The sequence below is a fragment of the Corylus avellana genome, chromosome ca7 (assembly GCF_901000735.1).
Source record: "Corylus avellana chromosome ca7, CavTom2PMs-1.0".
NCBI lineage: Eukaryota > Viridiplantae > Streptophyta > Magnoliopsida > Fagales > Betulaceae > Corylus > Corylus avellana.
Genome location: NC_081547.1, coordinates 11,298,321 through 11,311,331, shown reverse-complemented (window position 1 = coordinate 11,311,331; position 13,011 = coordinate 11,298,321). Strand labels below are relative to the sequence as shown.

Genomic DNA, 13,011 nt, shown 5'->3' with positions numbered 1-13,011 from the left:
TAATTTTTTTTTTCAAACTCATTAAAAAAAAAAAACCTGAAATAAAATGGGTGGCCGACCACCCACACCAACTTTATTTTTTCATTTTTTTTTTTTAAAATTTGTTTTAAGTTTAAAATAAAAAATAAAAAAAATTATATGAGTATTTTTGAAAAATGTATTTAATTCCTTAAGAATTAGCTAAGCCACTCAAATGAGTGACTCAACTAATCCTGTGTGAATGTGATTAGTAGTTCCATAGGAATAAACTATTCACAGAAATAGTGAGTTACCAAATAAATGAATAGTTATACCTAAGATTAGCTAGTCCATTCCAAGAGCTTATTCTAGCAAACCAAAAGGGGCCTAAGTTTTTTAAAGGTATCAATTATGCAGGCCCATTATCTTTCCCGGTATATGTAAGCCCATTACAAGAATTTTTATTTGCTCTAGGAGTAAGGGCCCATAAATGTCCAAGGGTATTTTCAAATTTCAAAAATCTTTCTTCCGACAGTTCTCGCTCAGTCTCCAACGGTTACATTTCCAGTTTCCATACATATATATATATAAAAAAAAAATTCCCACTTTTAGTGACAAAAAAAGAAAAAGAAAAAAAGGTCAAGCTCTGAACAATAGTACTAAAACCTCCCCGGCGCTGAGTATTAAAGCTCAGAACCAAAACAGACCTAGAAACAAACCCATCGATGGAGGTCTCTTGTCAATTCAATTCTTTCAAGGAAGACAACAGTGAAAGTGGAGACTCCGACCCAGAATACGATTCGGATGAAGACCCGAGTTACAGCATTCTTGAAGAAACCCATGCCAAGTTCTCTAACCTCTCAATCGAGAAGAAGAAGAAATCAAAGGCTCGGTTAGAATCTCATCCATTACATTATTTATTTATTTATTTTATGTTAATGGGGTTTTAAAATTCCGATTAGGACTTATGATCCGTGTTTGAGTGTTGACACCTTTCTTCTTCTTATTTATTTTTGCCTTTTGTCAAATATGGTATATGCAGGATTGCTGAAGATATGAATATGGGTAGTAAGGGAGATCCACATGACGTGGGGGTGGTTGTGCCAGAACTTGATGAGGAAGACGCGAAAAGCTTTGAAAAAGTGCAAAAGATCATAGAAGGTTAGTCCATGAATTTGATTCTTGATGCCACTTTGTTTGGCTCTTGGAAATGATGAAGAATGGGAAGGAAAAAAGCTTGAGAAAGTTTTTTTTTTTTTGTTTGTTTGTTTTTCTTGACAGACTGAATTGACCCTGTGTGTTTGGGAATTGAAATTCAGTTGATGGATTCTTGAAATGCGTGGTATTCAGGTTTGATAGAATTGATGGGAACTCTAATGTTGGAAGTCCCACATTGCTTGGGTATTAAGGAGATGGGCCATTTATAAGGGTGAAGGGAAACCTCAACTCTTGAGTTAGCTTTTGGGTTGAGTTAGGCTCAAGACCTATTTCTAATAAGTTTCATGTATATGCATGGTACTTTTGAACATGTAGCAATGTTGAGGGAAAAGAATAAGAAAAATGTTTAAATTTGGAGCAAGCAACCACAGAAATACAAACAAGTGAATATTCACTTTTGGTTTATTTATGGAATTTTATTTTTCTGTCATTATGTCGTGGCAGATGGCCAGCTAGAGAAACTGAAATATAGCTGAAATATGGGCTTCACAGTGTTGAGGAGGAACTTCTTTCTTTGTTTTCTCTCTCTCTCTCACTCTCTCTCTCTCTGAGGAGTGTTCAATTTGTGTGTCGCTTATCATAAAAAAGAAATAGCAATGTTGAGAAGAAGTTTCAAGAACAAGGGAAAGTCAATTTTGGACAAATGCACAACTTGATGATCACTTGAATGGATTTTCTTTGTTGATAAATGAAGCTTTATTATTTATTTTACTATTTTGTGGCAGATGGTCAGCTGGAGAAACTGAAAGTCGACCAGTGTAAGGTTTATCTGAGGAAGAATCGATTGAGACTGACTGGCAATAAAGATACGCTCATTCAGCGCATTAAGGAGCATACAGAGTAATCTCATCTACTTTGTTTGTGGAAATGTTTTTGAATCATTACATGGTTTCTCATATTTTTTAATGTTTATTTTCCAGGATTGTAAATGGAGGGGAGAAGAAATACCCCATCTCTAGTTTTGTATTGAATTGTAAAGGTGCGCTAACTTAAATGCTCATGGATGTATATTTATTTATTTGTTTGGGGTAAGATCCATTTCTAAAGACTTGTGTAGGTGGGAAGAAAGCTTATGTTTAAAGTTCAAGTTGGTTTAAAAATAAAATATGTTGCAGCTGATTTGATCGAACGAGGGTTAACCTCATTCAAACAAGAATTAGGATTTCACAAAGATCACATTATTTCGATTGAACCTCGTTCGACCAAGCCTGCGATTGAGGGTCTTGGTTTTCAAATTTTTTTTGCTTGGATGATGGTTTACAATAATAGCCCTCACATTTCTAGGTTTGGAGACTTTCTAGTCTTGTGTTCTTTTTTCCCAAATTGGGGGTCTCTCTTGTATACTTCCTGTGTTGGGTTGCACCCTTCTGCGCTTTCTAATAAAATTAATTTGCTTATATATATAGATATATATATATATATTGATTTATTTATTCTTTTAGTTAGGTGTTTCTTTTTTATACTTCATGTGTACATGGGTTGTGCCTTTGTATTTTTTATATAAATTTGCGATTACTTATAAAAAAAACTTGTTTAACATTTCTAGTAATCCTAGGGTTAGCAATTGTAGCCTATACAAAGGCATGTTATAGACTTGTTTTCATTTTCGTTTATTGAACAAACTTTCTTTTAAGAGAGTTTCTCTATTTTCCTAGTAGGTTCCAATGATGTTTCTAGTGGATTCCAAAAACCACTTGAGTTAACGTCTTTATCTCTAGAGAAATGCTTCAGTGCAATATAATGCCCACATTTGGCCCATTTTTAGTGACGTGGCAGATGAACAGTCACATGAAAGGGAGGATTGAAATTTGAAATTTGAATTTCAATCTTCTCTCTCTCACTAAAAATGGGCCAAATGTGGACATTATATTGCACTATAGCATACCTCTTATCTCTACCCCTTCCATTGCATCTCATATCATGATGTCATGCCAAAGGAGCAGTCATCTCGTGTGAATGTTTAAGTGGCTAAAGTTAAAGACAAAAAGTTTTCTTTGGCTTAGAGTGGAAGGCTGGAGTACGCTATACAGTTTCACGCTGCTTAATATATTGCATTGTTTTTTAGTAAGTTGTGCTTTTGGAATGTATTTGGACTATCTAATACATTGAACTTTGAGTTTTGACTATATATGTAGACTTCTTAGTACATTAAACTTTGTTTTAGAATTTTGCAAAGGAAGAGTGAAAATAACATTGAAAATCATTATTCACTCTTTGATAATAGAAATTTGGTTGAGCATAGCTCCCTTGTCCCTTCTCTTTCTCTTGTTGTGACTTCTTGTTCTACATTGTCCCTTTCTCCCTCCTTCTCAGCCTTCATCATATCATTACTCCATAGAATCATGCAGACCAAACCTTTACAACGATCTCCTTTTTTTCTTATGTGTGATGTATCGGCGTATTGCATTTCTCTATCAAGCCTAGAGTGTTTAATTCTGTGGTCGCTAATTGTTGTTGTTGAAATCCATATCATTTACTTCATTTTTTATATTTGAAAGATGAATGGGGTATGTGCAGGTGATGCATGCACTGGTGATGTTGTTATGTTTGAGCAAAATGTTTATGAAATGTAAGTATTTGTTTTTTGCTAGTATTGTTTATTCTATATATGAGTGCATGACACACTTTGCCTTTGCTTTACAAGGGGAAAAGATTTAGAAGTAGCTCTTAATGTAATTATGTTTACACAGCCTTGTTCCATGCACACCTAATGTGTATTTAATTCATTTTAGTCGCTTCAAAAATGCTTTGTTCTTATTCTCTTCATGATCTTGACACGAGGGGCTATGGTTGATAAAAATGATGATGATGATGCTTACTAGTATGCTACTAACGCTATCACATTACTCAACTAATTTTTTCTTCTTCTTATCTTCGAAGTAATTGTATCTTTTGTGCATATAATTTTGATATTTCAGGTTCAATATAGCATCCCGAAGTGCCAGTGGTCCTCCTTGTGGCACAAGGATTGTTGCAGGGCGCATTGTGAAAGAAAGTTATGGTGCTGCCAAGCAACAGCATACTTTCACGGTTGGTAAAAGAATTGTTTGGTTCTTATAGAAGAATACTGATAAAGAGAATAAACATTCTAATGCATGATTAGTTAATGCCCCAAGCATCAAGCTGTGGTTGAAGGATTGTACTTACAATGGAAATTGCTAGTCTGTGTTTGTGTTTTGGTAAATTCAACAATGGATCTAATTACTGGATTGACCTCATTTTATTAGTTAAAACTTATGAGCAAGGAGAACATATATATGTTTCTACAGTTATTTGCCAGTAGTTAACATCCAGTTTTCTGGCTGTTCTGCCACCAGATAGAAGTACTCTGGAGCAAGGGAGAGAAACCATTCCCTCCACTTCATCCCCTCCTAATTAAGGGTCGAAACCTTTACCGGTTGAAGACTCTGAGACAGGTTTTTCCCATCTTAACAAAATTTTCTTTTCTTCCGTCGCCTGTTGATTGCTCAGTGTTAAACTAATTGCAATTTGGTTGTCAACTTCAGAGATGGGAAGATGAAGGGGAGAGGCGGAAAATTCTGATGGACAAGCACTCCAGGGGGTGTGTTGCTAGGTCTGATAGAGAAGCACGGATCCAAGAGAAGGAAATGAGGAAAGTGCTCAAGGAAACTAGGTACTCCCTACTAATTACACACTAGAAAAAAGTTAGATAATCATTTTAGTTATTCTTGCATTATACATTCTTAAAGTTATCTATCTACTTCATGATCTCAAGAAAGGAGTCAAAGAGGAACCACTCTCAGTTCAATTCATCCTTAGCTGATGCAATCCAGCCACTACAGTCAGGTATCATGTCAGCCAATTTAAACCATCTTTACAACTTAGAAAAATCAGAATCTCGACCTCAAAAGTTGGGTTCACCTCTTCAGGGAAACCGGCAGTTTCCCAGCAGCAGTTTGGTGTATCCATTGCTGGGAAACCATCAATGAGATATCAGCAGCCGGGGTTGTTGAGTGATTTAGGAAAGCCAACAATGCAATCTCAACCAGCAGATTTATCTCTTGCACCACCAAGACAGGCGGCATTACAAAGTAATTATCGCCAGCAAGCTTCTCATAACATTGTTGGCTGTCGGGAGGTTCCTCACCTAAGAGGTTATGAATTTCATTCAAATTACAAGCGGCCAAACTTTCACCCGAATGACCATCAAGTTCCTGCTAATAAATATTCAAATGTTAGCGGGACAAGAGGGTCATCATCATCAGACAGTACTTATCATAGGCAGCCATTGGCAAACATGAACCTCTTTCCACCAATGAATCCATTGCCCAGGCAACGCCACAAGCAACCACAGCTGTGCCGATATTATGCTCAAGGGAGGTGCCATTTTGGAGATAATTGCAAATTCGTTCACGAATCAAGAAGGACACTCTATTTATAAAAAATATCCAGTGATCAGAGGAAGTTGAGAAGATGGGCTTTTTGAACACAAAATATTCAGTCCGAACCTTGGCGATTTTGGTGGAAGCTTAGAGATTATTTTGTTCAACGAGTTCGTTGAATTTTGTGTTTTCTTTAAATGCTTGTACTTCGTTGGGCTTCTCGGAAATTACTTATTTTGAACATCGATCAGGATCCCCTACAATTAAGTGATTTAAGTGATTTTCAAATTACGTGATTTAAGGTGTTTTTCAGTATCAAAATGTTAAGGACCTGTTTAAAATTCGTTTGAGAGGCTTAAAAGTGCTTTTAACACTCAAAAAGTTTGTTTGAAGAAAAAAAATATTCGTTTGGTAAAAAAAATTAAAAACGTTTTTAAGGGTTCAAAAAGCTTAAAAATGGCTAAAATGCACTTTTGAAAGCTTAAAAATGAAGCTTTTGCCTAAAAGTTTTTTTTAACTTAAAAATTTTATTTTTCAAACGCAATCTCAAATATGCTTTAAGTAGAATTATGAGTAATGTTGATGGATGTTGTCCTCAATATCATAGGGCGGAATTAGACATGGGTGGGGGGACAAAATTTAAAAAAAATAAAAATTTGGGAGTAAAAATGAATTTTTGTGTAGACATTTCATAAAAAATCATAAACTTTAGAGGCAATTTTAAAATTTTCTCCCCAAGTTAATACATAGTTCTGCTTCTGCCCCTGGTGCATGGAAATGGTTTTTTATTTTTTTGACAGGCCACATCTTTAAAGATAAAAACATAATCCTATAGAAAACGCCAAATTTTATTATTTAATTAATATTATAACTATGCCCATACAATTTTTGTCCATTGGCCTGTTGAATCGCATGTTATAATTGCCAATTATTGCTGCATGTCGATTTCAGCGCCGACACACATACCCATACTACATTACTACATACCAATTATATGAAGTGGTTTAAATCGTCCTCTTTATTAATGAAAAACATGAAGGGTTTAGAGCATCAATATACTTATGGTGCGTTTAGGATTGTAATTTCATAAAAATAATTTACGTTTTTAAAAGATATCATAAAATATAAGACGTTTGATATTGCGATTTAAAAAACACTTAATTTAAAATAGAAAAAAAATCTACGATTTCAATAAACAGGTTAGGAGTTGCTTATTTAAAAAAGTACGAATTTAAACCAAAATCATGAATTCGCATAACAAATATTTAATAAAAAAAAATATTTTTTAATATGTTTTACTAAACGCCTTTACGATTTTAAAAAGTAACGATTTCAAAAATACTATTTTTAAAATCACACTTATTGAAACCGTAATTTCAAACGGACCCTTACATGAATGTTTAAAGTTATAATTTTAAAAATTTGTAATGTCATCCAAATTCAGAATAATCCTAACGGAGAAAGTAAAATCTCTAAATACTCCGATTTGATTTAATCGTTGAATTTTGACGAGAGTGCTGATATTGTAAACTTTTGAAAGATGATAACCTACAAATTGACACCTTTTAAAGTTTAAAAATATACTTGCAAATGTGATAAAAGGTTAGAGGTGGTATGTAAGGTTTTCACTGCTAATAATTTTGATTATATATATATATTTTTTTTTCTGACGTTTGATTTGATCCTATTTTTTGTGAGAGCAGTGAAACCATAATATACAGCAACATTATTCAATTTAAAAGCTTTTATCAAAATTATGAGCCAACCCATCTAATCTTCCTTGCATATTAATTGGATTATTTATCCTTTCTGCCTTATGATTTTGTAGGGAATTAACTACCAAAGTGGAGGCACATCTGTACATCACTGTAAAGTGGAAATTGAAGCCATCAATCCATGTCAAAGTGTTTGTTTTGTGTCAAAAAGTGTGCGTCAAATCAATCCACGTCGATCAGGAATCAGAGCTCTCCAAACACAAAATTCCATGCATTCATCTTTCAAAGTCAAGTTGTTTACGCCTTTCTCCCATATAATTCCCAAGTATTCTCTAAGACTTTGTTTTTATTTAAGCCCTTCCCACACATTTTCAGTTGTACAAGCCACCATAGTTTCTTACAACAAGAACAAAGAAGGAAAGCAAAGCAAGCTTATGGTAAATGAATGTAACTTAGATTTGATACAAGATTCTCCTTCTTTTTTTTTTTATTTTTTTTTTATTTTTTATTTTTATATATATGGAGCATGTGTTTTCAATTCGTTCTTGTTGATATGCATGTGGGTCAAAACCAAATTTTTGATTGGTTTACATATTGGCAACAGAGGTGTTTGAGGTCCTAATTGATCTTCGCCCCACAATTTTGGCTGTGAAATTCTAAAATATCAAATAGATGGTGTGCTTGGAAATTGATTTTATAGATGAGCACTTTTGTAACTTTCAGTGGTTGTGTCTGTGTCTGTGTCTTGTGAATATTATTATGCATATTAATTAAAGGCTTGCTTGTGCATCTCAATTCTCATGGATACTGAATTTGTACTCCCCATGTTTTTCAACTATAGCAAAGCTATTGGTTATGGTGATGGATCCATTGAAAATATATATGTCCATGTGTTCCAGGATATCATGGCAGTTGGACCAGTAAATGTGAACGAGTTCCAAGAATTGGCCAGGGAAGCCCTTCCAAAAATGCACTATGATTTTTATGCTGGTGGAGCTGAGGACCAGCACACGTTGAAAGAGAACGTGGAAGCATTTCGTAGAATCACGTAATTGTTAATGTGCAAAAAAAACCTGCTAATTCTTAATATTGGCATTTTACCCATCATTTTTCATGGCTTTTTCTCAGGATTCAGCCCAGGATTCTTGTGGATGTAAGCAGAATAGATTTGTCAACTACTGTATTGGGTTACAATATCTCGGCGCCCATTATGATCGCTCCAACTGCCTTGCATAAGCTGGCACACCCTGAAGGTCTAAATCCTCTTGGAAAAAGCCTCAGTTGAGGTTTCCTCCCCCCCCTGCCAAATGCTAATACTTTTTGATTTTCTGTTTGTAGGAGAGGTTGCCACAGCCAGAGCAGCAGCTGCATGTAAAACCATCATGGTAATTTTATAACGAATTTGAGCTCATATGCTTACACAAGGACCTTGCACACCGAGTTATATTTTGTGTTAGAATATAGATTAAATGATTAAATTTATTAATTCCTATTAGCTTAAATTTTTGGAATTAGTAATAATTTAACATGATATCATAATAGAGGCTTTGAGTTCGAATTTAATAAAGAGTATTGCTAGAATAAATTAAATGATTAAATTCATCTATTGCTATTAGTTTAAGCTTTTGAGATAAGTGATAGTTTAACATTTTACTATAGGTGCTATCCTTTACGTCTTCTTGCACCGTGGAGGAGGTTTCTTCCAGCTGCAATGCTGTTCGATTCTTTCAATTATATGTACTGTATTCTTCTTGTTCTCTTATAATTTTTTTTTTTTTTTTTGTTATCCTTTCCTTAAATGTGATCATGTTTGGTAGAAATACACACTGAAATTTGGTAACCCTTTGTGAATAGGTATACAAGAGGCGAGATATAGCAGCTGTATTGGTACAGAGAGCTGAAAAAAATGGATACAAGGCTATTGTCCTAACTGCTGACACTCCCAGACTTGGTCGAAGGGAGGCAGACATAAGAAACAAGTGAAATATCATCCCTCTTTTTATTTTTTTTGGTTCTATTTGAAAGCATGATAAATTTTTGTTGCCTTCAAAGTTTGGCATAAACTGCTTTATCTAGTACACAATGAATTGTGCCTAATTTAACTCTTAAACTGGTGATAACAACTGCAGAATGGTTGCACCTCGATTGAAGAATCTAGAGGGTCTCTTATCAATTGAAGCTGCATTTGTGAGTGGAATATTTCCAAACTTTTGAATCTAAATATGCCGGTTAACAATTATGAGGTTATTCTATCTACCAAGCTGTCTTATGTATTCTCTTAAAAATAGATCACTTTAACTGTACCATATCATTTCTCCTTTGATAAGCCAAATGACTCTCCATTAGTCTGCTCATTATCTGACACCAGAAAAACAGAAGAGAGAGAAAGAAAAAAAGAAAAAGAAAAAGATCAGTGAAGTGTCTAATGCTGCACGACACCTGTTTGTCAAAATGAATAATGGAAAGCACAAGGTACACAATGAATACGTTTCAACCATGCATTGGTTGTGCCATGTCTGTCATAAATGGATGTAACAAATGTGACCTGCTCATTTCAAGAAGTTTCCTTCATATCACAAAATTAACTATCAGTTGTCTTTCTTTCTAATTAAAATCTAGTTTTCATCTCTTTTTTTTTTTTTTTTTTTTCTTGTAAATTTCTACCTTTTTTGTTGCTATGTTATTGTGGGGTTTCACTGTTTGTTCTTGCTTGCATGTGATTCACAAGTAACCACTTCTCACCAAACATTAGTATGTGGGCTATGACACCGTTGTTTGACTTTGCCAGAACTAGCTTTAGATACTTAATAATGTACTAGAGAAAGTAGTATATCATGTATCCCTCTTCTTGGAACCCTTAAGATAACACTGAAGTAAACTTCATAATACAATACAAGTTTATTCAAAGGACTGCGTTATATTGTTGAATTATAATTTGCAGTTGCATAATACATTGATTGTAGAATGTCTTATCATTTACAGGCCAATGTAATGTGTGTGTGGAGGCGCACATATGTGTGCCATGCAAGTGTTGTTGGTTATTTACACTTGTACACTAATATCGCTACGAACTTATGATTATTCAGAAACTCAACTGTTGCAGGATAATGGTTCAAACTTAGAAGCTTATGCTAACGAGACAATGGACGCTTCCTTGAGCTGGAAGGTATAAAAAATGCAACTATTTTGATTACTTTCTGATATGCTTGTAGAAATATGTCAGGAAAGTTTAGATATGTGACTTATGAGTTATGAAGATGTAAGTATGCCTAGCTGCCAAAGTCTCATGGTTTTTATACCATGGACCTACGGTTTATTAGAGATAGGGAGGTTCTAAGGGCTGGAGGAAAAAGATATTGCTGTCAGCGGTCATATTTTGTACTCTTTAATTTTAGTTTTACCTCAGCGCACTCTAGAACCATGGTTTAATTAGTGCCTCACAAAATCTGCAGGACATAGAATGGTTAAGATCAATTACAAACATGCCAATTCTTATCAAGGGAATACTTACTCGTGAAGATGGTAAGATTATACTTACTCTCCTTACCTTTAATTACAAAACATAAAGAACCTTTTCTGCCTTAATTAAACCTTTGAACTTTCAATGCAATTAGCAGTTGTTTATAATTAGTATTTATTAATGAATTGAAATATAAACTAATCCATTTTAAGATTTTATATCTTTTTGATTAAAAAAGTTTCGCGTACTCTGGAAACTCTTTAATACCTTTTTTCCTCTAGAAATTCACGTATAGGAGCCCTGTTTTAAACATACTACTCAAGTTATCTTCTTTTTCTATTTATTTCCTTTCATACCCTCTATGTTGAAATTTTTTACATAAATCCATTTAAATACTGCCTCATGACATGCCCTTGATATAAATATCCCTTAACGTTTGATGTGCTACTATATATTGCAGCAATAAAGGCTGCAGAAGTAGGTATTGCTGGGATTGTTGTCTCCAATCATGGAGCTCGCCAGCTTGATTATACACCTGCTACTATTACTGTCCTGGAAGAGGTGAGGCTCTATATCTACTGCCTCCCACAAGAAATTTTGAAAATAAGAGCCTTAAAGTCAAAGTGACTAACTAAGCTCTGTGATGAAAACGTTTGAGGATATTTGTGTATCTTGTGTTTGAAGGTGGTTCATGCTGTTGGAGGGAGAGTTCCTGTTCTCTTTGATGGAGGAGTGCGGCGAGGAACGGACGTCTTCAAGGCATTAGCCCTTGGTGCACAAGCTGTCCTTGTAAGATCTCCCCCCCCCCCAAACTATATAATTCATCTAATTTATAAAATCTTTCAAGTTTTTGAAGGTAAATATTTAGGATCATTGAAACACCTTGCACGTTGACACTGCTGGATATGTTTAATTTAAAGGAGAAATCAAGAGCAATCTCGGGTTTATGGTGCGATAAATGCTACCGCACTTACAAATGCTTACTCCGGCCAAAAAAATCGCTATTGATGTGTAATATACAGATTAGTCATCTAAAATTCAATGATGATTTTGACTGCCACATTAAGGAGTAAATAGTTAAAAATACATCTAGCATTTCTCATATAGTAAATCTAAAAAGTGCCAATTATGGTTATAACCAATTTTTGCTTTCTTTCTTTCTCAAAGCTAATGCTGATACATGTTATTGAAGATTGGAAGGCCTGTTATCTATGGACTGGCAGCAAAGGGGGAATATGGGGTGAGGCGAGTCATCCAAATGCTGAAGGATGAACTTGAGCTCACCATGGCACTATGTGGCTGCCCTAGTGTGAAGGATATTACTAGAAGCCGTGTGAGGACACAGCGTGAAAGACTCCCTTCAATGCTTTAATCTCATATTATTGAAGCATTAAGATTATATGGTGGAGATAAATGACTCAGATCATCAATCATACATGAAATTCTGTAATGGGATTATCTTCAATGATTAAGATAGTGGGGTGGACCATGGAAAATTTCATCTCCCATATATTTTCTTGTAGTTCAAGTAAATGAGGTTGTGTTTCACATGTGGAACCTTTACAAAATCTCAAATTTGTGAATTTAACGTTCTACTTACAAAAGTTACTACTAAGTTTGGTATAGTTTATTTTTATTTTTTATTAAAATAAGAGAAATAATATAAATTATTTTGGGAAAACTTCACTTACCCTCACAAACTTTCGCGATTTTTGCAGGCACCCCCTCATTGCCTTGTTCAAAATCTCTCACTTTGATGTATCAAATTTTTATTTCCTTTCACTTTGCCCATTCCGTTAGGATTTTCTATGAAATTCTAATGGAGGGTTGTGAAATTCCTAAAATACCCTTATTCTTTATTAAATTTTTTTTTTTTTTTTTATAAAAAAAAAACCTAAAATTCCTAAAATGCCCTTGAAATTCCTAAAATACCCTTGACCCGCTCCAACTTGACCCGAATTGCAGCCTCAATGCCCGAATGCTGCGATAACAAATACAAGAAGCTTGTCAAGGCGGAGGCCACCGTGTCACGTCGAGCCAATATGAAGCTTACGACGATGTCGCAGAGATATTCGTCGTCCTCGATGGAAGCCATGAATCTTGAGAGGAGGTCATTTTGGATGGAACAGCCCATTATCCGCTGCTGATTTTTCATTTCGGTGGCTAAAGTATGCACCGTTTTGATTGCTTCCTTTAGCAAACCATTCCACAGAGTTGTGAAGGACTTCGCTAATCATAATAAGGTTGGTCTCACCTTTGTCTTTGGCAGGACCTAGACAGAGGCTCGGGAAGTAGCCGTGCCAGCATTCACTGGTGG

General features: G+C 34.8%; 2 protein-coding genes across 2 annotated transcripts; both read left to right on the top strand.

Annotated features, from left to right (window-relative positions):
- Positions 1–580: 580 nt before the first annotated feature.
- Positions 581–5,815, top strand: LOC132187654 (zinc finger CCCH domain-containing protein 62-like). The gene is made up of 10 exons (XM_059602044.1): positions 581–850; positions 1,001–1,119; positions 1,902–2,016; positions 2,097–2,155; positions 3,694–3,745; positions 4,095–4,206; positions 4,494–4,592; positions 4,683–4,810; positions 4,913–4,983; positions 5,067–5,815. Exons 1-10 carry the CDS (start codon positions 684–686, stop codon positions 5,576–5,578), a joined length of 1,434 nt encoding a protein of 477 aa, XP_059458027.1. The 5' UTR covers positions 581–683; the 3' UTR covers positions 5,579–5,815.
- Positions 5,816–7,382: 1,567 nt separating this feature from the next.
- LOC132186830 (peroxisomal (S)-2-hydroxyacid oxidase GLO4-like) lies at positions 7,383–12,289 on the top strand. The gene is made up of 13 exons (XM_059600919.1): positions 7,383–7,521; positions 7,610–7,671; positions 8,134–8,282; positions 8,363–8,487; positions 8,573–8,619; positions 8,894–8,971; positions 9,089–9,213; positions 9,364–9,421; positions 10,338–10,400; positions 10,687–10,756; positions 11,155–11,255; positions 11,379–11,483; positions 11,887–12,289. Exons 1-13 carry the CDS (start codon positions 7,416–7,418, stop codon positions 12,064–12,066), a joined length of 1,269 nt encoding a protein of 422 aa, XP_059456902.1. The 5' UTR covers positions 7,383–7,415; the 3' UTR covers positions 12,067–12,289.
- The last annotated feature ends 722 nt before the right edge of the window (positions 12,290–13,011 follow it).

What these genes read in the sequence shown, in the direction of transcription:
- LOC132187654 (XM_059602044.1), top strand. Translation starts at nt 684, where the DNA reads ATGGAGGTCTCTTGTCAATTCAATTCTTTCAAGGAAGACAACAGTGAA. An exon ending in AGTGCAAAAGATCATAGAAG is followed by an intron (nt 1,120 to 1,901) that starts GTTAGTCCATGA and finishes ATTTTGTGGCAG; the next exon opens with ATGGTCAGCTGGAGAAACTG. An exon ending in TTTTGTATTGAATTGTAAAG is followed by an intron (nt 2,156 to 3,693) that starts GTGCGCTAACTT and finishes GGGTATGTGCAG; the next exon opens with GTGATGCATGCACTGGTGAT.
- LOC132186830 (XM_059600919.1), top strand. Translation starts at nt 7,416, where the DNA reads ATGTCAAAGTGTTTGTTTTGTGTCAAAAAGTGTGCGTCAAATCAATCC. An exon ending in GAGGCAGACATAAGAAACAA is followed by an intron (nt 9,214 to 9,363) that starts GTGAAATATCAT and finishes TAACAACTGCAG; the next exon opens with AATGGTTGCACCTCGATTGA. An exon ending in TTGGTGCACAAGCTGTCCTT is followed by an intron (nt 11,484 to 11,886) that starts GTAAGATCTCCC and finishes ATGTTATTGAAG; the next exon opens with ATTGGAAGGCCTGTTATCTA.